The sequence below is a fragment of the Neodiprion fabricii genome, chromosome 4 (assembly GCF_021155785.1).
Source record: "Neodiprion fabricii isolate iyNeoFabr1 chromosome 4, iyNeoFabr1.1, whole genome shotgun sequence".
Lineage (NCBI taxonomy): Eukaryota > Metazoa > Arthropoda > Insecta > Hymenoptera > Diprionidae > Neodiprion > Neodiprion fabricii.
In genome coordinates this window covers 27,415,548-27,442,256 of record NC_060242.1, presented here as the reverse complement: position 1 = coordinate 27,442,256, position 26,709 = coordinate 27,415,548, and the positions used below count along the sequence as shown (strand labels likewise).

The 26,709-nt window shown below is 44.2% G+C and overlaps 2 protein-coding genes across 3 annotated transcripts in view; one reads left to right on the top strand and one right to left on the bottom strand.

The window, feature by feature from the left end:
* The window catches only part of LOC124179768 (neurogenic locus protein delta), an 81,349-nt gene that overhangs the window by 12,708 nt on the left and 41,932 nt on the right, over positions 1-26,709 (top strand). The gene's annotated exons all lie outside the window — the stretch shown is intronic.
* Positions 22,941-26,657, bottom strand: LOC124179769 (esterase E4-like). 2 transcript variants are annotated; one of them, XM_046564493.1, is made up of 10 exons: positions 26,123-26,657; positions 25,758-25,901; positions 25,532-25,691; positions 25,263-25,448; positions 24,986-25,182; positions 24,751-24,916; positions 24,207-24,391; positions 24,022-24,116; positions 23,439-23,624; positions 22,941-23,347 (listed from the first exon to the last, which is right to left on the bottom strand). In XM_046564493.1, the coding sequence occupies exons 1-10, from the start codon at positions 26,327-26,329 to the stop codon at positions 23,053-23,055; spliced, it is 1,821 nt and encodes a 606-aa protein (XP_046420449.1). In that variant the 5' UTR covers positions 26,330-26,657; the 3' UTR covers positions 22,941-23,052. The 2 variants fall into 2 exon arrangements, with proteins under 2 accessions (XP_046420449.1, XP_046420450.1); XM_046564494.1 differs by having other exon boundaries at positions 25,758-25,926; positions 26,123-26,344.

The window sequence follows — 26,709 nt, the reverse complement described above, 5'->3', positions numbered from 1 at the left end:
GTGTCCGATTTCAAGTCGATAAATCTAGAGCGTATCGAGTTCGAAGACGAGGCAAGGTACCAAAAACAAAGGACGAAATTATAAAACCGCCGCTGTGCTTTTTCCTTGTCCCAAGATTGCGCAGAAAACTGTAAAGTAATAAGATTTTTCGATAAAATTACAGTAAGAAAATATAATTAATAATTATCGATGGCTAGTTATTGAAAAGAGTTGTAACTTTTTTCATACCAATGACACAAATGCGATTTCTTTCTATACTTTCGTTTATTTATTAATTATCTAACAAAAACATTGATATTGTAATTTCCAACGGTACAATAGTCGGCCGGTGATCGGCATAGAGCAGAATCGAATAAGACATCTGCACCGAATTGTTATACCCGCTATATTTTTCGATCCAGCACGCGCCCTGCGCGGATGCGTTTCCGATCCGTCTTGAAAGAAAACAGTACAGTTAAACCGCACACACCGGCCTTCGTTAGGTATAAGGTAGGTAGGTATACATCCAAAGCCGTAGAGAGCCTGCAGCGCGTGATGACACGCGGATGAATGCCGGGAGGAGGCCGTCCTTTTTCCCTCAAACAGACCGGGGATATAAAGGAAGTTGATCGAAAAGCTCACGTGAAAGGCCGAGGCGGGGAAAGAGTGAAAAAAACGCGGTAAAGGGTTGCGATCCCTTTTCACTTCGAACGATCGGTTCATTTCCGCTCCATCCTCCCGAGGGGCCGCTGCTTCCTCGTTGTTCCGAAAGGACGCCCGAGGGCGAAGGAAAAAATGAGCATCTCCGAAATTCGGCTCGTTTAGCGGAAATTCCGTTTTCCGCATGTGCCATCGGCTCCTCCGGCTGCTGTTCCCGCTGCAGTCTGTCGCTCCGGCACGCTTCTCCTCCCCCTTCTCCAAACCTCCTCCTCTTCCCCCCTATCCGCCGTCTTCTTCTTCTCCCTCTTCTTCGTCCTCTTCGTCTTCTTCTAAATTCCGCGACGTCGATCATCGTCGACGGCACGTGCCCCGGCGCTCACAAAGACACCCAGCATCCCCCGATCCGGACCATCTGTTGCTTCTTAGTGCCGGTAGTTTTGCGCCTCTGTACGCGCCTGCAGCCGCTCAAGACGCTCCTTCTGTTACAGGGGGATGATATTATGACGTGCATGCGGAGAAGAGACGCCAGCGTAGCTTTCGGACGCCGTATGCTCTCCGTCGTTACTCGGATCCCGCGTCGGCTTACGCAGCTTCTTTTGTTACACGAGTTACCAAATTACATTGTTTTATAGACTACTTTAAGGTTTACCGGAGTTCTTGGTCACCGGCGAATTCCTCGACTCCGTTCAACTCGCTTTACGGCTCGTACGTACACCTTTCAAAATTCCAACACTCCACCGTGTAACAGGCGACCCTCTGCAGCCTGCGCGAATGACTTTATCCCCGTATTGATGGATGCATTCCGACGATGCACCTTAACCTGAACCGATCACCGCGGTGCAATGAAACGGAATTAATACGCCCCTAGACACCAGAAGGTTGTTGGACCGTTGATTGAGACGTTCCTTACAGTAAACTCGGAATTCGTTTCGGGAGTAAGTATAATACGCTGGTCCACGGAGGCCAAACGATCCATTCCCGCTGTGGATAGATCCATCGAACGAATCGATCGTTTTAAGAAGGCCGATCGACCGAAAATTTAAAACTTTTCATCAATTTTGTCAAGAGATGGGAAAAATTTGTTCAACGTGACAATATTTCGAGAGTTGGAAGATAGAAGGATGAAACCCGTACCGTATCAACGACGAACGGTCTCTCGAATAACAAGGTGATCAGACTGGGGCGTCAATTAGGATAAGCGTTCCCGATTTGGGTGGATCAGTAGCCGGTACTCCCCCGGATTCGGTCATTGCTTTTTAACGACGAACGAAGGTGGATTAATGGCTGCGCGGGCACGCGCCGATTCGACAAAGGGCCCCGAGCGCGACGAAGAAAGGAAGCGCCGGATGCCGATCCGGGACCGAGGACGGATCACCAGGTCAGCGGTGCGCGTCGCGTTCCACATTGCATATATTCGAGAGCAAACGGGCCGAGTATCTCGAGCATCTGCGGAAATCGTACGCGGCGAAGGTACGAAGGAGGCCGGGGGATAATCCCCGGGCGAAGAAAGGACGGGATGGAAAAATGCGAGAATAAACGACAGTTCGACGGTCGGTGGTTATCCGTCTCTCTTTCGGCAGCCGGCAGATGTTCCCCATGGGCGCGTGCCCGCTGCCGACCACTTGGCGTCCTGCTTCTATACACCAGCTGCCCGTTTTCTTCCTTCTGGAAGCAGTGATATGGAATTACTTATGCCGCAAGGCGCACATCGAACGGAACGAGTGGGTCCTCCTCGTCCTCGTCCTCCTCCTTTTCCTTCGATCCCCTCTCTCCATCTCCTACCGCGCTTATCGTTCCTCCTCCCCATTCTACATCGAGATTCTCGAAGCCAGGTTGCGGTCTGCGACACCTTGTTTACCCTCGAGGGCCGACGCCGCTCCCCCTGCACTGACCCGGAGATTACGTATGTGGGTAAAATCGTTCGACGCCAGGTGCGCCGGCGGTCAGGGTGTCTGCTTCGAGAGACCCTACGATGCGCAACTTTTGACCTACCTTATCGAGTCGCTGTACACAAGGGATTTCCGCAAGCCTCCTGAAAGCGATCGACGATTTTCACCTGACCCGTGCCTCTGGGTAGGATGTTTTTGAGAAAAATCGATACCGTTTTGTCCATATCATTGATTAAATACTCCACGACGACCACTGGTCAGAGAAAACTGCGAAGTCAGGGAAGTTTTCGAATGGCTAGTGAATTTTGTGTTCGTATGTATATATCGTAAAATTATTTTTGAGTACCGATGAATTCCGAGCTAACACAAATGTTTCGGATTCCAATCGGGGAAAAATACAATTTCGTCAGGAAAAGTCGGGTAAAACTCAGGGACTTTTTTCGATTACATTATTTTCAATGGCCATCGTGCAGTCCTATATCTGATTGAGTATTTACTAAATTGTTACATTCACGAGCTAATAAGATCCGTTCAAAGAGATACGAGAATAGAATGTAATTGAGTTATTATCAAAAGCGCGGATATGGGTGCTTCATTTGAACCTGCTTAAAATGCAGGCTGAAAATCTAATAAATTTTCTTGATTTCTCCCTGCGATTGCTAATTTAATTCAGAAAACTAGTTTCTATCAAATTATTGGAACAAGTTTTTTCTATCATGTTTGACATCGATTTATATTTAATTTTACAACATTGCACTGATATTGATTATAATCAAAAAATCGCAACATGAATTGACTGCTGAAAAAAACTTCGTTTCATCGACTTGAGAAAAAAACCCAGTTTTTTTTAAATAAAATAAGTCACTGCAGAGTGATATCCAACAAATCCACCACATTTTTAACCATCTAAAATCGTTTTGAAATTAAGATCCAAGTTTGAGTCTTGATAATTTCAATATTTTTTATTCGTGTAATTTTCAAGAGATCTTCGTAGCTCGCGATTATAACAATTCGATAAGTACCAAATGTACGACTATCCTGTAATACGGCGGTATTTTTTTTACGTAGGTACAGCTTAACCGCTTAGTTGTGCTTAGACATTTAGTTTACATTCTAGGCTTGACTTGGGATTATCAAGCAAACGATAGCAGGTGCGACGATTTTTTTAAAATGATTTTTAAAATTAATATCAGAGAATCGTCTGCCAAAAAGCTCGATTTAAACGTGTAGACGAAACTGTTTCCAATTTTCAGTTTTTATGAATCACCAATCAGCCAAGCATCAAATAAACACAAGAAATTTTCGTAATAATTACAAACGCCAGGAGTATGGTCAAATATTCGAAGACCTCCAAGCATCGAATATTTCTAGAGTTGAAAATCAGCGGAAATCTACCACCTTGAATTTATCACAATGCGTACAGATGGGTTGTTTTCCCTTCTTCGATTCTCCGAGTACGCCTATATTGCAAATATTTTCGCTCCCCTCTTGCTGAAAAATTCGCGCGGAAAAGTCAGTTAAAGACGAATCGAGGGGCAGATGGTCCCTCTGTGGAACTGCATCACGACGAGCCGGTAAAACTCTAGGTATAGGTATACCTAGGTGTATAACGTGTGTGAGTCGAGGGCGAGCCGTTGCAAGCGATATACTGACTAATACGCGCAGACAGGCTTTTCTACTAGCGATCATATTTTATACCATTGATTAATGATCCTCGGGTACCGCTGCTTTGTCTCCTTCGACTCGAAGCCTTCGCTAAGTAGCTACTAAATCGCCTTTGAAGGCTCATCGACCGACCGAACAATGATGACCGATTGGCACGGCAAGGCTGTGAACTTGTACGTGGATCGAAATTAATTCATCGCACGATCGTTGCTAATTCTTATAGCTGTGTGGAAGAAAATCCCAGCTTTTTTCATTCCTCTTACGTTCGTCGCAATAACTGCAGTTTTCTCTTTTCTATCTTCCTCTCCGCTTCTTTATTTTATTTACAGTGAAAACCGCGCGGCCTTAGAAGCACCAGATCCGATCGAACTCTACGTATAATACATATAATACTGCTATAGTAATTTTGGAAAAAATTTATTTTTCTACAACAGAAAGGCTCCGGTTTTTACCGCACTGCAATTTCACACCTGGTATAGCCATCACTAATTCTTAATTGGTTCAAGTTAATTACCGAAATGGGTGTAAACCCGTATTCTCATAAAACTTCTCACAGGTTGAGAAAGACCCTTTTTTTCTTCTTCCAGGGTTTATGAAAAACGACACGAGCTATAATGCTTCGTTTTATCATAGAAAAAATTGCTCGCACCTTGCGACGGTGTAAAGAAACCTTGAAGGCTAATGGCATTAACAATATCATCGATACGGCGGTATAAATTTTGGCGTAATAACGTACGAGGCTGCAGTTTAAGCTCGGCCAAGAGGTATCAGAGGGAAGAGCTTCGAAGGAAGAGGCATAAAGTAATGCAGGTGTCGAAGGGAAGTCGAATGGGTGGAGTTACAGTAACTGCATAGAAGTCGATGACGGAAGCTGCTGGACGCCGCGAGCTGATCTTTGCGATGAAAGCGGTGCTTGTAGCTACGCACAAAGGTTGAATGTCTGCGCATCTGCATCGGCAGTCCAAACAGACGGACGTACAGTACAGTGAATGGTAAATGGAGGTGAAAAACGAAAACGCAGCTGCACGGGGCAAGACGACGAGGGCAGCGAAAGGGTTGAAGCGATCCGTGAGGGTTGAAAATTGACGATCGCCCGGAAGGGTCCGTCTTCTAGTCCTTTTCTTCTCGTCGCCCGAACGTATTTCCTCCGCTTGGATAGTCTTTGTAAGAGTTCGAATTTCCCGCCATTGCGGTACAGGTCAGTCGGTTCCCACGCCACCGAGAGATAGGGACGCGGAGGGCTTGTCGGTTTTTTCGATCCTCGTCCGATCCTTGCTGCTCCTGTTTCGTTAGGGCCAAATTAACGACACCGATAAGGAAGGGCAGGTGTCGTGCCGCGGCACTCGTGCGCACCTTTGGAGCGGCGCATCTTATTTTCAAGAAGCTGCCCGACGAGTTTCGGCCCAGAAAGATCGTCGTCGTATAAGTCGCGACCGATTGACCAAATTTCGATTCGATGACCGCCGGCTGATGGCCAAAATTCAAATTCTAATTCGAACTGGTTTCCGTTTGATTAAGGTTCGCGTGGCGAGTGAAACTTGCGCATAATCACTCGATTTGATAATCCCGAGGTCGTTAATTGTCGGCTATTTTGAATTTAATCTCGAATCACCGATCTTGGCAACTCGATTATTATACGCCACGGACTTCTTCTTCTTCTTCTTTGCCTTCAGCTGCCCAAACCTTGTTTATGCGAGGTTAGAAATTTCTTTGACATGATTAATCAATGGCAGCCGCAAGTTTATAATTCGGCCGTGTTTATGCATACGATACGTATAATGCAGTAGCTGTATTACATGCATACTAAATACACGACGGTTTTTCACGTTGGGATAGGTCCTGTGACTGTTCGTAACGCAACCTGCGTGTCCGGTTATTTTGTACGATCATCTTCGCTCTTTCGCATAATTCATTTCGTTCTGGACGGTCATTTTATACTCCCAAGGTTTTTCCCGGTAGAACTGCACGGGCAAATAATTGGCGATTCAGGATTCCAGGACTTGAAACATAACGCCAAGTGTTCGCGTTTTCTCGCTGCAAATGTAATCCTCACGGTCTCGGCTACATTTCGCGAGCGCAAGTTTTTTATCGGGAAAAAAGTTTGAGGGAACGGAGTCAAGCCACTTGCGAGTAAATCTTATTAATTACGCTTAATCGATTCGTTGCTAAGGGATCGGAGAAAATAGGGCTGCACCCTCGCATCGAATCGAGGCGCGGTGGTTTTACCCAGAAAAGCGGACGGGGAGGGTGTTTCGTGAAACTCCTCTGCATAATTTATAATATCTGGTGTAGGTACCTATAATATAAAGAAGACGAGGCCACGCCAGCCGGCAACCACTTGGCGGAGTGCCCTTCTGCAGTCCCAGTTCCTCTTCTTCTTGTTCTTCGTATTATTCGAAAGCGAGAAAGAGAGAAAGATTTTTTTGATTTCCTTTTGATTTTAAGAACCCCTCTCCCAGGCACCGTAAGGTCCTTTGAGGTCCTTCTTCACGGGGCGCAGCTGCTCCCCTTCCGAATGTAAGCTCCTATCCTGCTGCGGTACCCGAGAATCCTCTTCTTCTGGGCTTTACGAGCCTTATGCCAACTTGGATGAGAGAAAAAAAAAGCTCGAGTATAGAAAAAACAATGTTGAAAAAAGGAGGAAACAGAGAGAGAGAGAGAGAGAAGGAGTGCGTGCAACCCAAGGGTGTGTGTTTGGAACAATTTTTTACCGCTGTGTGCATGTCAAATCCGCATCCCGTTGAAATACAAATCCGGCCAAATCCGATTTAGAATCTGAATTTTCTCCCAGTGACATCGGGGTGATCCGTATTCGATGACGTTTCCGGTATTCGACTGCAAAAAAATTATCCGCCATTCTTTACTCGAGTGGATGTATTATACATGCGTGTTCTTGAGGGGACTAGGTCAAGGTTCAAGTATCGGAAAAATCGGCACGGATTCGATCAGTCCGTAATGATTTTCTGGACACGCTATGTTCGGCTGGAAGAAAAAGAATTTGAATGATCGAATATTTCGGCTTGATAAAATTCGATTTTAGTTTATTTGTCATCGGATATTTGTAACGATTGTGAATCACAATTTTTTACTAAAACAACTTGATTCCAATCTGACTATCGAATTGCTTTCAATCATCCGAGTTTTCTTCACTTTTAAAAATGATTGTGAATTTACCACACATTTACTGTACGAAAGAGTTGTTAAATTACAAAATCAGGTTGCAAATCTATTCTTCTAAATCTAAAATTCGGTCTCGGCTCGTAAACTGCTATGTATTTGCCTTAAATTAACGAGAACAATATTTGATTATCACTAAGATTTATAAGAAAAATACGAAAAAGTAATCGGAATTTACCAAGTCGTTTGGCAAATTTATTGTATTTATCATTCAGAAAATTTCTTGTTCATAAATTTTCATCCAATTATTCGCTATTATATACATTCAATTTAGAACGTACGATAATTCCAGGCAAGTAAATCGCTCAAATTGCAAGAGGAGATATTTTTTATTCGCAAACAACCCGTTATCGCGTCTCGTGACGATTTCACGTAGATCGATAAAGAAGTTGGTTTCTTAGTTGGATCTAATTGCATCCGGAAGTAAATTCCGCGGGCAATTGCAGGTAGCTTGAATTAATGCTACAAAACAAAGCAACTTATTGTTGGTATCGAAGTATCGTTCGAAGCTCCGGTCGAGCAACTGGCAACTGTCTATTTGTATAACGTGCCTGTGTGATACGTTGACTTTTACCGCAATCTGCCACCGGCTCGAGATATTATCGAGTCAGTGTGCAGATGCTTGGTTGGCCTCCGTGTTTAGTGTCTCGGGGAACGTACGCCAGAAACTAGAGATAGCACGGGCTTTCTAATCTTGACAGATGTCCACCGAATTGATCTCCCAAAGTTTGCTCTAATGCTAGACAATTATTTTTTATCAGTCTCGCCTCCCCCTCTATCTTCATCCCTCAACCCTCGGCTAGATATACGTTGGATCAACAAACAATTTAACGCGCAGGCCTTGCGCCAATTAAATTCACTGACAAGTCATTTTTCATCCAACCCCTCGTCGCGTTCAATCGGGGTGTGAATTACGCAAATTAGGAACGTAGGGAATTTTCATTGAATTGCAACAGCTTTATTAATGCTTACGAATGTTTCTTTCGTGTATTTCCGAGTTAAGAATATTTTGCAACGACAAAAAAAAAAGAAAAAAAAATCAGTCGCTCTCACATTTTTCATCATATTTTCAACTTTCTATAGCATAATTCTGTATCAATACGAAGTAACCAAAAGTGACAATAATTACGGCGAAAGAAATTCGCTCAATGATGACAAAATCGATCTATCCAAGCGAGTGTTGGAAAAGAAGGTTGATTCCTGACCTCCGCAATTAACGAGGAAAACGGACCGACGATCCGTAGATCCGTTGAGTGGTTTAATTATAATTGTCGCCGCTGTAAATACTTTGACACGTGTTACGACGCTGGTGCAACACTCGTTTCCTCAGTTACTGAAACCAACTAAAAATAAGAGGGGTTAAGAAATTGAGCTTTTATACATGCGAAAGGCTGAAATAAGGAGCACGTGTGAAATCGTGCGAGTTCCTCTCGTACGGCTCTTCATCCTGGGGCTCTCAACACCTGCAAAAATAAATACATCCTCATATCTTTCTCAGCAACGATCGTATTCATATCGAAGCGAAAGTGGATAAACGACGGACAACTGCAAACGGCGGATGAACGTGAAACCCGCAACTTCCACGCACGAATCACAATTCAAGCACCAGTAATTCTCTGACGAGGTATTCTCGAGTGCTGACGATGCGAAATTGTCACTTTAATTTAATTCCGATGCTCATTTATACGCCGCTTCGATATTTTTGTCTCCGAATATCAAACACGCTGTTTGTTGGTTTTTTTTTTTTGTTTTTCTTCTTGAAATAGAGTAAAATGAAAATTGTGAAAATGAAAGGGCTTCAATCACCGTAAATTGATTACGAAGTGATAGATAAACTTGTAAAAACATATCCGATGCCCGACCTCAAAAATAGGACTGATAATTTCCCTCGCGTATGATTCATACGTTCCTAATTTAATGCGCGACACTACGCACGGTATATGGTGTAGTTTCAAAACACCCTGTGCATAGCCTATGGTGTCCGTCAATCTGTCAGGTACGAGTCGAGTACGACTGGGAGTCGTAAGGCGTCCCCGCGAGGAATAATCTTGTAATTTCGTCCTTTGATTTCGTGTTTTCTCCTCTCGAATGGAGAATCATCGTTACACGAGGCATGGGGGCAGAGTCCGTTGGCCGTATGCGGATTTGCATGGAATCATCGTACAATATACGAGTCCGGTATAATCTTCTCATATAATAATAAAAATTTATTCCCAGGGTAGCCGATCGTGTACGCATTCTGGGATGAAAAATAGAGAAAGGAAACGGAAGGCAGCGAGTCCTTCTTCGGGCTTGGGTAACGCTGAAAAGATTCCCCGGGTTTTCGGGCCGTTCCTCCTGCACGCATCCGCAGCTGTCCTATCCTTCTGCCCATCACCTAAGAGACCTTTCGTTCCTTCTTCTTCCACCTTATGCCTCACCTACTGACTGCGAGTGCTCGAGGTGGGTAAAGACGCGTTCGCCATTACCCTCGTGTGTGCGTTTGTGTGCCAGGGTGCAGATGGAAATTGAGAAGCCTCGAGGCAGTGGACCCCGAGCAACGGACGTACCTGAAGGATATCCCGCTGTAACTACGCCTTCGGTAATTCCACTCTCGCAAGCCTTCTCCGAGATTCTCGTAAATTAATTTATATTACGTACCTTTTTTTCGAACACTCACGGTTTCTCTTCCTTTTTTACAACCCCTCGCTTATCTCAATTACGAATCAAACCGTACACGTGTCTCTAATTAACGCCACGCACCTTTACCGCGTGTACCATACCGACGCACACACACGCACACACACACGCACACGCACTCTTCACAGGTCGTACACATTATCAATAGCATACTAAGCGGTTCGTCAATTTTTATTTTTATTTATTACAAGCTTCTTATTTCTCTTTCTCGTATCTACAATCGGTATAATGGTACAAAAGCCAAGCTTACCCTAATAACTCACTTACGGTATTCGTCAGTCTTGTAAAGTTTTTCACAGTAAGTCGTCGATTGATTTGTCGTTCGTGTTGAATACATTTTTTTTCAAGCTTTTTGAAGATCAGGTTCCGCGACGCACTTCCAACCGATTGACGCAAGTCGTACAAAAAGCACGAATACTTTTTTTGCATCAAGTCCCATGAGTGTGATGACAGAGGAGAGCAGTAACGATTGCGTAGGATTACAGCGATGCGCGGGATGTGTTATTAAGGGGTGTGGACTCGTGTATACGAGATTTGAAAAGACTACTGAAACTCGAAAGGTATCGGCGTCAAGATTACGGCACCAGATTGCCAGTTGGGGCTTCTTGGGTCGCGCTGCACTGCTGACTCCCGGGATCATAGAGGGACTTCTGGTCCCGCCATAAGGCGGCCTTGCTTCCCCGCTTCCTCCTGTTTGTCCAAGACCCTCCGAAGTCTGAACTGCGGAAAAGAGGGAGAGAGGGGGGCGGGGGGGGGGGGGGGGGGAGGGATAAAAAAAGAAAATATGAAATAGCGAGAAAGCAGGAGGGAAGAAAAGCAGCCGAAAAAATGAGAAGGAGAGCGAAAAAAGACGGAAAAGGATAACCGATCACCCCGCGCTGTTGATATTATTAATAATTCCCGGGCTGCTACTTCGGAGGGTTGCTTCTTATTAGGGAACTGCGCTGGGAGGAGGGTTGCTCAACCCTTCCAGCTTACGTTAAGAAAAACGAAACGCGCCACATGGAAGGTGCCCTGTGCGCTTTTCAGGCATTCGTATAGGGCGTTCCGAAAGTTTCTCACTCGTTGACTGGGGAAATACCCTGGTAATGTTACGATTTTTTCGATTGAGATCTAGCACGTGGTCGAAGTTTAACGTTCAGCGCCTTCGAACGAAATTTATTTTACACGATAAGAAAAGGTAGCGGGAAATAACGAGTGAAAATATTTGGATTGGAAATTTTTGAGCACCGTCTATAACTGGAAGGAAGCACGCAATGTTTTCGTACAGGCATTATAATGCTCCGTGGCATATGAACCGACTTTGGTGACTTTGGAAAGCATCTGCAGGAGCGACGCGGCGGGACGGGACGGTAATCGCGCCCATTCTTTAATTCTTATTTTAATTAGGCGCAGGGGCGTATTTTTGGCAGTCACGCCACAAATGAACTCTGCACATACCTAAACCTATACGTGTACCTGCACCTCATATCGGGCCGTTTGTCAGTGCGTGATGCGCGGCTCCCTCCGGTTGTGCATCGTGCAGAACGCGATCTAGACTTTTTGCGTGCCTCCGGTCCGACCAACCTGACGTAACTCAATTTAATTCCTCGAGGAAGAGCGAGAGCGAGAGAGGGGAGAGAGGGAGAGAGAGAGAGAGATTGTGAGATTGTTTCCTCGAGTATGAGAGCATCGGCATTCATTTATTACACGATGGTAAGCTATACGGGTATGATATGTTCTCGGCGCGCATGTTACACATATGCACTTGAAGCGAGACATGCGAATGGTTACGCGTGCACGCTTACATTATAAATATACGTACATGTAACGTACAACAATATGGGAATTCTTACCGCTGGACAAAAAGTGAGCGATATTTTGAAAATTCTAATACTTGAAAAATACATGGTCTGTGTATATTTAAAGAGGGGACGAGTGGCGAGGCGGTTGGAAAATTTTCATAGCTGAACAACAGGGCGATTGTTCGATAATTCGATTCACGTGTGAGATTGAAGAGCGACTTATATTTTGACTTAGGTATTTCCCCTTTTACGAGTACCGAGGCTTACATGTGGAACGTATCAACTTCCGGTTCGTATAGTGACGAGATAAGTTTGTTTACGTTATTTTACTTCAGTTGCATAGAGAAGAAAAAACGACAGTTTGATCCTGTTATTTTTTTGCCTTAGAATTTTGGATATTTTCGCAGAAACTTTGGAATAAAATTTTTTTGTCGCGTCCGTCCGCAATTTCATGTATTACGAAAATTTTCATCCAATTAGCTGTAGTTTATCTTCCGTACGTTGTGATATTTGCATACTGCGAAATGGAAGAAGAACGAGTAAAATAAAATAGTGGCTAATTGACCGAGCATGCATGAATTTGCTGGGTAATTATCAATAAATTAAGCAGTAACCGGCACCCTCGAGGGCAACGTTCCGCGGTGAAGGAAGTGGGTCCCGGTACTGGAGCAACGAACTTTGTATCGAAAGAAATGCTTTCGACTAATGGCGTACGAGTGGAATATGAATACAAACTCGCACTGCACACGTATATTACGACTGCCTACCTGTACCTACACCAGGTAGATGCGTACGAGCTGTTATAAATTCGTTAATTAAGACAGAGGCCAATTACAACTTGGTGTTACTGCTCGTTGTATATTTTTACAGGGTACGTTCCGTTCGGAAAGAATATCGTGAGACAACGAAATAGGCAAAATAACAAATGAGAGAATTCGAATGTTGTCAGGACACCCGGATCTGATCAAATGTATGAACACACCTAGAAACACCTTGTTATCACTGTTTTACGGCATAATTAGCATTATTGTCTGTAAGATGAAGATAAGATTATTCACGTACGAATTTATCTGGATATGATGAAAGATACTTATATCGTTAAATTATCCCATCTACGAATGATGAAAAAGGTGACGATAAAAACGGGGGATTTTTCACGCGCTGCGAAGAAAAAGGATTCTCAATTCAATGAAATATTGACGAAACAAAAATTTTTCAAGGTAACGATCAAAGATTTAGTGGGGTAGACTGGATAGTAGGTATAGATTTTTTTTAAACAACGAAAGATTTGGTGAGATGAAGCGGAATTTCATTCTTAAGCAACAAAATATATATATATAATATATATATATGTCAACCAAACCAAAAATATTTCTTTGGCTCAAGCAATCCTTTTGTTCTGCGTCAAGTAATTCCTTTTTCTCGGCGTTGTAAATTTCCAAAAGTGTCTCTATAAGGACGTTTTTATCGAATTGGTACGATTTTTTTTTTTTTCAAAATTACATGAGAGTAATTGCGTGATATAAGAAAAAAAAATTAGAATCATGGCAGAATTGTCTAAATGAAGACAAAGTATGAAATCAACTTACATTATATCTGTAAGAAAAAAGAAGACGAGGTGTATTTGTCGAAAATAATCATCTTAAACAAAATTATGTAAATAAGTACGATTGTTGTGCACTCGGCGTCCAATAAATTGTTTTGGCGTCGCGTTGTAATTGCCCGCATCCCGAGTTCGAACGGCGGCAATATCGAATTGGCATTTATTGCTCCGGGTAATAGCAACGATTTGGTAATAACTCGGAACACAGCGTGCAGAGCTCGACGCAAGGCTGCAGGTATAGAGAGCTCGGCTGGCCGACGGCGGACAGGGGCATCTGTTGCACCAGCCACATCACCAGGTGCTGAGGCCCGACTTGGGCCCTATGCCCCACCCCCCGAAGACCGAGGAAAAAACCTTTTCCCAACCCTCCTTCAGCTTTATTCCCGAGATTTCTACCATCTGCACACCCTAGACACTTTCGCAGTGTCGAACACCTTCTGCTCGAGGTACATACCTACCTTGTATACATTATACAGTACCTACAATGCTCCGCGATGCTTTCCACGTGGGCATAACCTCCGGCAGTTGCCCCGCAGAGGGCCTCGATCGATTCTTCCGATCCTTATACCTGGACGAAATTTTGCAAAATCCTGTTACTCCGACATTGCCTCATTTCCTGATGGTTTCAGGATCGCTAATCATTGTGTGATTGTCACTGACGTTCGGTACACCAGCACGGTTAATGGCCTCATCTTAATCCTAGGGATTACTCGAATGCCAAATTTATACGATTTTATCTATCCGTGTAGTTCTTGCATAGCTTTTATCGCTTTAATTCCCAGGAGGTGGTTTGAATCGTTCTGCGTGTATTTCTTGCCATTTTCTAGGAATGAAAAATATCACGTTTTATTTTACTAACTCCTATAAATACACCCGAAAAAACATTTCAAATTTTTCCAAAGTTCGGGCGAACGTCCGGTTTCATTTATTGGTGTAATTTTGTGACCCTTGTGACACATGCTTCATTTTTCGCCGGAGAATAGGTCAAACAAGAGGACAACCAAAATTTTATTCTTTCCAGACGTTTCGGCTGGGCGCAGCCAGCCATCTTCGGTACTATTTATTGAAAAATTCCAAAAAAAAACATTCGAGCAATTATTTGGTCTGATAGTGCCCTTATTTGTTTTAACGATGTTATACATGTTAAATTTGTAGATCAATCGCACGTGCCGTGATGTTTGAATTTCGGTGCGATATAAATTAAAACTGAATGCATTTGAAACTTTGAAGAGTTATATGAGCTGCGATGAAATTGAGAATACACAAGGTAACATGAGAAAACATTGCTAGCTTACATTTCGTGATTATCATTATCGCCTGAGTTCTTATACGCGGGTTACATTTTTAATACGGCCGATTTACATATTAACGGGAGCATTCCATCGGTTTCATTTATAGAGATCCATTAACTTCTCTAAGATATCAAAGTCTTGTTCTTTTTTTCATTACTGAAGCCTTGTTCCTCATGAAATTCTCGCATTCTAGGTTTCATGGATGTAAGCTTCTAATCTAGCACTGAAGCATTTTACCTTTACATTGATTTCGACTAAAAAGAAATTGCGTTTCTTTCAGCCATATTTCGTGTATAACCAGTCCGAGAAAAAAATTCAACGTATCCACAATTCCATTCAAAAATGGTTTGACAACACGGTAATTTTCGATCGTTTCAGTTATACCCCAAATAATTAAAATATTTCAAATTAACGAAAGATGACGAAAGTCAAGTCGCAAAGATTGCGAATTTCACAGAACCATTCGAATAAAGCAGGTTAAACGATGTTTAGCAAAATTCTTACGCTAATTAATTGCACACATTTTCAAAAAGCCTAGAAATAAAAATTAGCATCTTTTTCTAAATGTCTCGAATTTATTCTTCTTCCAAATTCATCAACTCCTGAAAAAATTCATATAGCTTAGTTTATGCTTTGCAGAATTGGAAAAAAGGTTGTTTTTTTTCGGAAACGCGGTGTCAATCGATCGATCGAAAAATGCCTGCACCGAGTTATCCTGCCTCTGCAACGCGGGGGAAATTCATCCGTCATTTGCACACTCGGCCCTTTCTGTCACTTGTTCCCGCGGCGGTGCTTTCAGAGCACAATAGAGCGACGTCGGGCATGAAGCCGGGGTGCAATATTATACCGTCGGCTACCTGCGCACACTCCGTGTACGTGTTATAGGTGGGCACACGCATCTCTGTAACGCATATGCTCTTACCTGGGCATTGTACTTTTACGCACACGAAGAACGTACGGTTACGACCGCGTACAACGGAGCTTCATAAAAGGGGATACTGAAATTATTCCGAGGACGACACCTGATCGAGGTCCGGTAATTACACCGATATTGAAATTTACGCGGTATCTGGTGACCAGATGATGTCCAGTTGCAGTTGACACCTCGGCTTTATAATTTACGGCCATCCTCAACGACCCGACAATATTCGTTATAACGGTACGCTGCAAAGGGACGCCGATTCAAAGAATGGTTTTACCGTGGTTTGCAGCTTTGAACTTACAACGTTTCGCGAGGCAAAAATATTTCCTCTCGTTGTTACGAGGTACCAGCTGGTGCTCGTACGCCCGAAGTTAATAATTTTTGCTCGTCATTCGTCGCGATTTCCACAGCTCATCGTCAAAATCATTAGGATAACGTTCGAGATCCAGCATCGTTGTAATTGCATGATGCTGTTCGACGAGGAGGGGAAACTTTCCCGGGATGATATAATTCGGCATGGTCGTCTGCGCGAATGCTGTCGAGGTCCGTGAAAGTCGTCTGAAATTGGGGACTCCCGTTGCGTCACGATACCACTTCGATAATTAATTGTTTCTAATACGCTGTTTGCGCTTTGTTTTTCAACTTCTTTTTGCGCCGTTGTTTACTCTCTCTTGGATCTTGCCAAATCTCCAGTGCGCGAATTTCTGGTACATTTTAGCTGCTGGAAAACTGCTCGTGGCTGCGACTTCCGTGTAATAAATTCCTTGGGAGGGAAAAAGAATCCCACTCTATAATCAGGTAATTCAGGGGTCAGCGTGAAGGAAATTACGAAACGAGACAATGTCTAATTTTCTCAATCTTCCAACAGTCCATTCAACCTTCTGGAAGAAACTTATACTATCACAACGCTGTCTATTTATAAGAATTACGATTCGAAATTCAACCCTAATATAAATATACTAGATGTAATAAATCCACGCGACGAACTAAAAACAGTATAACTTGCACGCAAAGATGAAACCCCCGTATGAACTATCGAGTCTTCAATGTCACACTCTTTGATCAACGAATAAAATAAAATTTCAGAAAATAATAACTTCAGCATGAAAAGCTAGAAGGAATGATCCTAAAATGTTCTTAGAACAAAAGACGACGAAGCTTAAAAAAAAGACACTGTACAATAAAAATGCATCAAGATCGAGACCACTTGTTTATAATTCGTTCGAAAAACAAAAGGCCAAGAATTGGGCAAGACCCCGGTCCCAGGCGATAGGCGGGCCAGGTGCGGTTCTTTTGGTGCGTCCAGGTCCCACGGACATTCGCACAAAGGGTTGACGGTGCAGCGTGGAGAGAGAGAGAGAGAGAGAGAGAGAGCAGAGTAGCGCGGATTCAGAATGTGGGTGAAAATGTGGGTTGTTCGCGGCCAACTGCTTGTGTAATCCCGTTATGCCGTCTCCTGCGGGAGGATGCGAGAAAAGGGGGTAAATTTCATGTCATTACGACGGCGTTGCACGCACAGTGCGACACTGGGAAATTCGTATGATGTTTGATTTTCGCGATCGGAGATAAGATGTGGGATTGAGAAAAAAAAGAAAGACTTCAAGGAATTTTTTAATTACATACCGCAACGTTGGTATGAATAACGATCGGTCCAGACAATGACCGTCTTAATTTCTGGGAAGCAGACTATTGGAGGTAGGTTTAACCAATTGTTCATTCAGTTTGGGTCCATGATCGCGTCACGGATTCCTGAGGCGAATAACAATTCTAAACGAATCTAATAACGTGTGCAGAGCGTCGATCTAACGATCGTTTTACGTTGAGACTTATACGTCACGGTGCTGATAATTCATTCACGAGACACGCAATTGGTCTTCTCTTATTATTGTCTCAGGAAATTGTCTTAAACGTCCAATGATCTATCGTACGACCCGATTGTGCATACACGGTTAGAAAAATTCACCTAAACACAATCTCCCAGCAGATTGACATTCTATTTCTGTTATTTGTTATATTTCTGTTGATGAACATGACACAAATTTTTGTAGTTTTAATATTTAAACTGTCATATCAACGTTTAATTTGTAATTTTTATTTTTCTATTGCCGAGTCATGCATTAAAAAATTGTTAAATCAACCCAAAAAGCTTGGGGGACTTGCTGGGACATTTTTTTTCTAACCGTGTATGTACATATGTATAGATACATTCTTCAATTAACTTCCGCGTGAATGAATTTCATCTGAGCATTCCGTGACTATTTTCGAGCGAAAATTTTGAAACGCGAGACGCAAAAGTTGATCGAGCGAGTGTATTGAACTTGAGGGAAATCGATCAACATACAATTGTTGCACGTGCATGAGAATTATACGGTGAAGGATAACACATATGTTTTTAAAGATGTATCATTATCCCTTCAACCGTTTGGTGGATTTGTATGAAAATTTTCTTCCCGCAGTTTACTTCTTGTTGTTCGCGAAACTTGTTATACCCCCACAACTGTGCCGTAATCATTTTAAAATGATCGAGTATAAGACATCAGTTGCAGCGAAGCAGCAGTTTGAAACTTCATTGCAGCCGCCAACTTGTTCCGTAATTTTTATACTTTTTTCCGATAAATTGCAACCGCTTTTCAGAAAGAAAGTCGCTTATATATTTGACATTTGCGGAAATGAATTCAGCTGCCGTTAAGGTTTTCAAACAATCGTCAAATCTATCGCCTGGAGCTTAGAGTAATGTACGCTGAAAGTAAAAACAAATTCTATCAGCGTGAGTAAAAAATTCTCGAAGATCAGACAGGTAAATCATCATTTATTCGAATACAATATGTAGTGTAATAAAATCGAATAAACTTTTCTCATCTACACGATAATTGACAATTTATTCAACTGTAATAAACCGTTTATCCCGTTAAAAAGAAAAAAAATTGCGGTGTGAAATTATTCTGCGAATGTGAAAAAGATGTGTGTCGAACCTTTTCTGAAAATGCCCTTCAGGGCTCGAATCTTAAACGCTGTAAATTGGAACTGAAAAGAGAAGAAATTTTTTGAAAACAATGCTTTACTTTCCTCGACGGTGGCAGCATTTTTTGCGACGTCGCAAATCCGTGCTGAAATACTAACGATAGGTACATTCTATCGCAAATGTGCGCGATGAATTTTGAGGCCGAGCCTCGTGACGTACTTTGGGTGAATTAGATGACACCGCAGGAACGATGACGACACTTAAGATGCTGCGGGTGTCCGTAAGGTCGTAACGACGAGCGTTGCAGCCACGCCGCGAAGGTCGAGGGTGGAATTTTAACGTCACTCCGAAACGGAGCAGATGACGGCTTACGGGTTCAGAGACTGCGACTGGTGAGGAAGTAAAAATATTCCTAGAGAGACGGAGCACCTTGCGCGGTATCGTAACGCATTCAGAAATCGTCCCACGCAGACCTTGCGCCTACCGTATCCTGTAACCCGTATGCAGTCACACGTACGTGTCGTAATTATACGCGTACAGGCATTTACGCGTGAAAATAGCTACGCGTGGCGCCGGGTAAGGGGGGGATACTGACGAATTTCAAATGCAGTATATGCTAATGTTAGTCTCGTTTCGTCTCGATTCGTTCGACAGCTGGTAGTATATAATGTATAACGATGCGAAGCACTGAAATATTTACATAAAAACAAGAAGGAAGAAATTTTCGGACGTTGATTGAACGTGATCAGGGGAAAAAGAAATAACCTGTGATTAGGCCTGCGATGAATATTGAAAAAAATTAACACTTCCTTTCTGTACGTGCCGAATTCGAGTGATTTTTTTTATTCTTTTTTTTTCGTTACGTCTGAACTTTTAAATCGCAAGTACGGTCGAAAGTGATTCAACGAAGGGTATCCCTGATTAAGACGGGCCAAATGCCTCTGTTACCAGATTTACAAACTGTCCGTTCACAAATGTTTCTTAGGTCGTAACAATATGTGCACAGTGGTTCGAAACACAATAACCTTCTCTACCCGCTCTGGAGGAGTCGTTATGTTTCGAAAGCTAATCGATGGAACAAAAACTTTTTTTTTGTCATTTCATTGCTCTAGGTTTATATTACAGCCACGAATTATGTCAGATTTTTGCATTTTTTGCCATTCTTTCACTATTTTCGATCATGTCTTGAAAAAAAGTTGTCTGAAGAGCTATAGAATGTCGAGATTTGCCTTTTAAATATTATTTTACCTGATATCCAGCCTCGCCACCGGCCTGTATACGAGAGCGTTGAGTTGATACAATGTCTTATTTTGGAGTTAAAAATAATAAGCCGTAACAATTTTTCATTTCATTTTTTTTTTCTAATTCATCAACAAGTCAAAGTCAGATTTTCTGAATAAAATATAATACTGGTGATAATGATGACAATAATATTTTTTTATGCTCTTATCCATAACTCTGTAAATATTGCAGAAGTATTCTCGACCTCAACGTTGATGAACAAGGTCAATCTTGGATACGAAGGTCAACGATAACGACACGCGTTCATCTTTCGACCCGAGTGACGGCTCTTCTCGGAACGGCATTTTTAATAACAATTCATATGTCGCAATCAGAAAAAAAAAAAATATGCTTACAAGGTTATTGTTAATATTATAAGCACCATTTCTGAGATAAAAAATCGAATACATAAAATGTCATCCCCCCCTCTCCTTCCCAGTGAGGATGGAGGAGGCTATTGTGTTACGGATAGTTTGAAAATCTCGAATCAGGAGTATTTGGTCCCTCTCATCCAGGGATACCCTTTTCAACTTTTTAGGTATAGGCTTACAATTTTGTCTAACGCGGACATGGTAGGAAGAAATTAACGTCAAAATCCCGATCACAAGTTAGATGTCTTTGATAGAAACCTAAAGTCGTTATATTTAATGAAACTAATGAACGGGAAGTAATCTATTCAAATTTATTCGATTAAGAAAATCTGTATAAGTGTCTGTCCGCAAGCTAATTGTCAAATCTAAGACACAGATTTGTGTTAGCAGGTCGAGTTAAAGTCCACGATCCAATTAGATTAATGCGTGGTCATTTGGGACGCTTTGAATTTATCGAGTTGACTTTCATACTTGTATTTTTATATTTATATCGAGTCAGAGGACCCGCAGAAGTCACAACGGGTTGTGATTTATAATTTTCTTTGACACCAGTCCACCCCTGACTCTGGCAATGCGTGTAGAGGAGCATGTAAAACTGCACACCCCTCCATCACCTCGACATCGATGAAATTCCCACGGAATAGAGGCGGTTCCGTATTACATTAACCGGCTGCAGAGCTGTTGAGATCCCGGAATAAGATGCACCTGCGCATCTTCGCGTTCCATACAGGTATACAGATCCGAAAAATCGCCACCACAGGGAGCGATACATCCTTCGTATACGCAGGGCGGACCCAAGCCGAGACTGCGGGGGTGTTTGCCGGTGTAAATTGGGCAGGGAGGATGCCGAGGCGTGGGAGCATGCCTGGTTTCGCGGGCAGCTGACGCGGAGAGCCGCGGAAGGTGCATCGGGAGCGGGAGCCGCATCATCATCATCATCATCATCGGCTCGGACGGCGGCGTCCGCGACTTGCCCGGTAACCCGTTGGCTTTCATTTGGTTCCTTGTAGGAAACCGAGAGAGAGAGAGAAAAAAAGGCCCATGCACGGTCCTCCCGGGTTCCCTTTGGCCTCTACAGCGCTGCAGCGGGCCAAAAGACCTTGCAGGGACGAGGCGAGAGGCGGAGAGGGCGAGAGGAGCAGCAGCGTGGGAAGGTCGGGCAGCTGAGGCACACCGACGGTGGAGGATGAGGAGGGGGAGGCGGCTGCATCTTCCTGACCATGGGATTCTGCCGCGTAGGTGCAGCGACTCCTCCCCCCACATCCCACCTCCACCACGGGAACGAGGCGATGGACCGGAGAGAAGCGGACGACGAATTGACCAGCGCCAAACTCGTCCTAGGTCAGGAACCACGTTCATCAGGAGGAGGAGGATGAGGAGGAGGAGAAAGAGGAGGTGCAGCTTCCGGCTTTGGGGAGCGGAAGGAGGCGCAGGATAATGGGTAAAGGAGGCGCGGTGCACAGGACGTTAAGTACGGCAAGGCGTACGCATGGGACACATCCTGTTCATCTTGAAAAGGAACTCGCCACGAACCATTGTGCAGTTTAATTGTTCGAGTTCCTGTTCTAACAGAAACTACGATATGGTATGCATGCATGCCCCCTCCCCCAACCCCCCAGGAATCTAATACCGCATCTCGAGATATGTACTATTTATATATACTCTTGTGATGGAAGATCCCGAATTCGAATCCGGGACAGGAAACGCGCACCTTTACCTCGCCTCCCGGACCCGAATTTCGTACGAGGGAAATAAAAGTAAAAAAACGCTTTCTTCCGGTCCCGCGGATCTCGCATCTGGCCCTCAGCTCGGATGTTAGGTTAGGTTGATCGCTCACTCCATGTGTGCATCGCATTATAGGTGTAGGTACGCATAATGTAGGCCTACCTGTTCGAACACCACTCCCCCCCCCCATCCCTTCCTCCCTCACCGCTATTCCTCACACCCCGGCGGACCCTTCAGGTCCATTGTGCGGGGTATAATATCCACCCTGCGCTTTCCGTATCGCGTGCATCAGGTTCCGGATACCGATTCGAGCCCAGCCCAAAGATGCACCGGATTACGATACCCGGGATATGCTAAACGTGCTATCGAACTCCGTTCCTCGTTCGGTAAGCAAATATAATGTATCCTGCTATATCTAGCTCGGTTCAAAATTCTAACAGATCATGCGGTTTTATGCGGTTTTAACCGATTGCGACCAATTTGACGCCGACTTGTTCGCGTAATGACTCATTCGGAAAAAGGAAGAGTTGGGAGTACCATGAATTTGATGGAAAAAATTAGAGCTGGTTTTGATGGACATTGACCTCTTACCAAAATTGAACAATTGGGTGAAAAAACTGTTATAACATAATTGTATCAACGCTAGCGTTGGGAAGAACTCGGTATATTTTTTCTTCACAAGCAGGTCACGTATAAGTTGGTTTTAATTTGTTAGCCTCTAAGCGCCTGCGATGTAATTAACGAAATGAAAGATCGACCGGAAGTGATTGATCGGTGTACGTGCTGTTTCCTGTTCTTATAAAGCAGTGACATATCGCCGTAGGTATCGATGGTACCGATATGCAGTGAACGGGTAATTCTTCGTCTCTTAACCGATCTGCGGACGATTAGAAGCAGAATCGAAATTTGCACGAATTAGTTTGAATCTTGGTGTGACATCCACTCGAGAAATTTGCACGAATTAGTTTTATTCGAATAAAGTTCTACACGTAACATTCGTATTACATTATACAGGCAGAACAGGTTTAATAGGTGAGAAGCTAAGAGTTGCCAGGCGTGAAAATTAAGATTGACCAAAGAGCCTCTTGACCCCTCTCTTCAGCTTTGCGAATGCGTTTTTGATATAGTTTGTCCAGGAGGTTTTGGTCACCTGCGGGAAGACGTCCTTGTTCGGATTATGGGCAATCGACAGACCCTCCCAGAATGAACTGTCGAGGCGATTTGCGGCGTTCTGAACGCGCTGCATGACCATGAAATTCTGTGGACCATCGATGACGAAGGTGTTCAAATCCTGGGTATTTTTGTCGACCGGCTCCCACTTGTTGGGCAAAAGTTCGGTAATTTCCAGCGTTGGTTTCCTGCCGAAAAATTCAAGGGTCAACCATAAGTAGTCGGTGTTGGGAAGAGTCTTAAGAGGAACGATCGATGAGCTGTGGAGTGTCCGCTTACCCAGTTGCGACAAAGTTGTACCAAAGCTCGCTGATGGTTTCCTTCATCACTCGTTCTTCCTCGGTGGAACCGATTGACCGCCGGAAGAGAGAATGGAAATCGAATAAATAGAGCAAATCGTCACCGTGGCAAACTCCCATATCAAGAATCCCGGCTCCGTATATTTTCGAGAAGGATAAACTGCCTCTGCGGATGGATGTGAATGAAACAAAAGGAGGGTGCAATTACCCGATGTGATTACGATGGATGTGTCGTTGTATAACGCGTGGACCACGCATGGCTAGTCCTCGAACGGTATTACAATGACCGAAGAGAAAAGGAGACGGAGCATGGCAGAGCCGGCTATCTCCCTCTCAGTTCTGTCATTCACAACTCAGCTTTGATTATTCTCGAGAATTATATATATGCGCTACAGCCATGGGAGTGCACGTCGATGGTAATTACGATTCCCACGCCACCGCTAGTTACGAGCTAACTCTCTTCCGATTGATTCGCTCCTCAATTTACAATTAGTCACTTTTCGATTGGGTGAAAGTTACTGTATAAAAACAGCGATTGGCTAGTTCTGCTCTGCATATCATACCTGTAGTTCATCTGATAAAGGTATATCGTGTTGTTGACACGCTGTTTTTCGGCAATCCAATTTACTGGACGGCTGAATAACCTCGTCGTGGCCGCCTGAAATAGATTGTTTCAAAAGAATGTCAGCAACCGATAGACAGCCAGAGGCGCGGGATACGGATCGTCTTAGAAACGAGGTATAGGAACCTTTTGCAAGTCGGAAACGGAGGTGGCGGATATCCTCCCGTCGCCAAAGTAGTGGCTTTTGATGGCATCGGAAATATCGTTCTTTGCCCGCTCTGAGTAATACTCTTCGTAAACAAAGATGGCAGGAAATGCGGCGCGGAAGTTGTCGGCGATCGCGGACAGCGTTGTTGTCCCGAACATCAGCGCTGAAACATAAAGATCCGAAAGACGTCGTCACCGCCACGACGGTTCTCTCCCTCCCTCTCTCTCTCTCCTCGTACAAGGAACATAATCGCCGATGATTCCACCCGTCGGCCTTGAATCGGTACTAACCCACAGTCTGTTTATCACCACAATAACATACACGCGTATTACGCGAGAGCGTGGGTCAGCAGATAATGGACCAAGTTACGCGTACAAAGCGGGTCATCACTCAAAGCCAGATAGCGGCTGGTACCGCTTGTTTACCATCGCGTTTATGACGCTCCGGTCAAGATCCATCCCCAACCAAACGCGACGCCTGAAATCATCAACGATTTCACAAGCGTGTTTTCCTCGTACTCACGAGACGTTATCACCGCGCCCTCGTCCCGCACGGTGCCCACCATCATCGAAATGTTCGCCTGGTTTCCCTTCTCCACGGTGCTCTCGGGGTGTTCGACCAGGAAAGCACCTTCCACTGTCCCCTCGACGACCGCTCTAAGAGGCACCGAGGGCTGCCCGTTCCACACCTTGAGAAATCAATCCCGCGTCTCCGTGAGCGATGAGGTCAAATTAGCGATTATCGCTGATGCACTTACGTAAAGTATTGCGTCAGTTGTTGTGATTTGCTCGACGTCCAGCTTCCGAAGACACGCTATCATTTCTGGGTTCGATTCCGTCGGACAGGCGTTCGCCTCTGCCAAACTTTTAGTTTTTCTCAAAGCCTCGCCTGGATAGGAAAGTGCTGAGGGTGCGAAGGCGCTTCCGCTGTGCGATATCACCGACGTTATCAAGTCTGGAAGGAAATTTCAAGCCACGGTAATAACACGCCTAAAATTCACTGGGACGGTAAGCGATCAAAAAGGGTATCTTCACCCTTCGTCAAAGGCGAGAACATGTGGAGGTGCGCGCTGACGGCTCCGGTGTCTTGGCCAGCTACCGTTATCCTCTGAGGATCACCGCCAAAGGCCCCGATATTCTCGCTGACCCACTTTATCGCCGCTGCCTGATCCTTAAGTCCGTTGTTTCCCGGCACAACGGCATCCTCCGTGCTGAGAAAGCCTTGAAAGCCAATTACCAGTGTTAGCAAAAGTTTCGTGACTGTAACATTCGGTTGATTGAGATGACCGAAATTCGTTCAATACCGAGCCAACCCAGACGGTAATTGATCGTTATCAATATCAGATCCTTGTTCATCAAACGGGCCGGATTGAAATGCCGACTCGTGCCGCTCCACCAGAGCCACGATCCTCCGTGAATCCATATCATCACTGGAAGCGCGTAGTGGCCATGTTCGGATGGCAACTGAAACGGAAGGTCAAGGGGTCACTGTCAGGATTTCAGCATTGCAAAACTCGATAGAAAGTCAACCTTTGGCGTGTAGATGTTGAGGTACAAACAGTCTTCGGAACCGAGAAGTAGCGAAGGATCTCCAAGGAAGTCCCTCTGAGAACAAATCGGGCCGTCTCTGGTGGCGTTCAAAACCCCGTACCATCTATACGGAGTTACGGGTGGCTGAAAGTGTGTCAATAATCGTACACTGTGAAAATTTGCTAGCGTTCAAATCGAAAGAAATTGGCTGGTGTGGACTACCATGGAACTATCTTTGGTGGTCAATTGGAAGATTGAATATCGGGTCGTGTTGGTCTGACACCGAATAGAGCTCCACACCGCGGTTTTCTCCCAGTATAGTTTCTGCTGATAATTTGGCAGGCAATAAAAGTGCGAATACTCACCGTGAACCTGAGATCGCCCAGCGGAGGTCTGGCGTAGGGAATGCCGAGAAAGGCGTTGAAGGATCTTCCATTTTCAGCCATAGAGACAACGCCTCGAATTCGCCCAAGAGGCGTCGACAATATTGGCTCGGCAGCCGAGACGCGGCTCTTTTCGCTGACCGCGATGATTGAAAGGAGGAAACCGGAGACGAGAAGCACCTTCTTCATCTCGCTTGCGGTTTGTTGACGATTACCTCGTTATAGCTCGGAGAAATGCTCTGCTCTTCCGAGGTGTGCACGTCTTTGACCACTTTGCGTTACTTTTACTCAGCCGTCAGCTTCCGCTGCTGGTGGTGCTGGTTATGCTTGAGGCGGTAAGCGTTTACACTCTGTGCTAATGTATTGTGCAATCGATGATAGTTGTCGAGTAATACGCCGTGGTCAACCTTGACTTATGAATTCTTGGCGGGATATTTTGAATACCTTATATATACGTGAACTCCGCTCCTCGCCTCTCAGGGAAGCATTAAACCGTGCAGTTCTGCGGACGCGAAGATACTCGTCAATTTATATAAATTTCTCCCATACATACTTGAGTCTAGGAGATA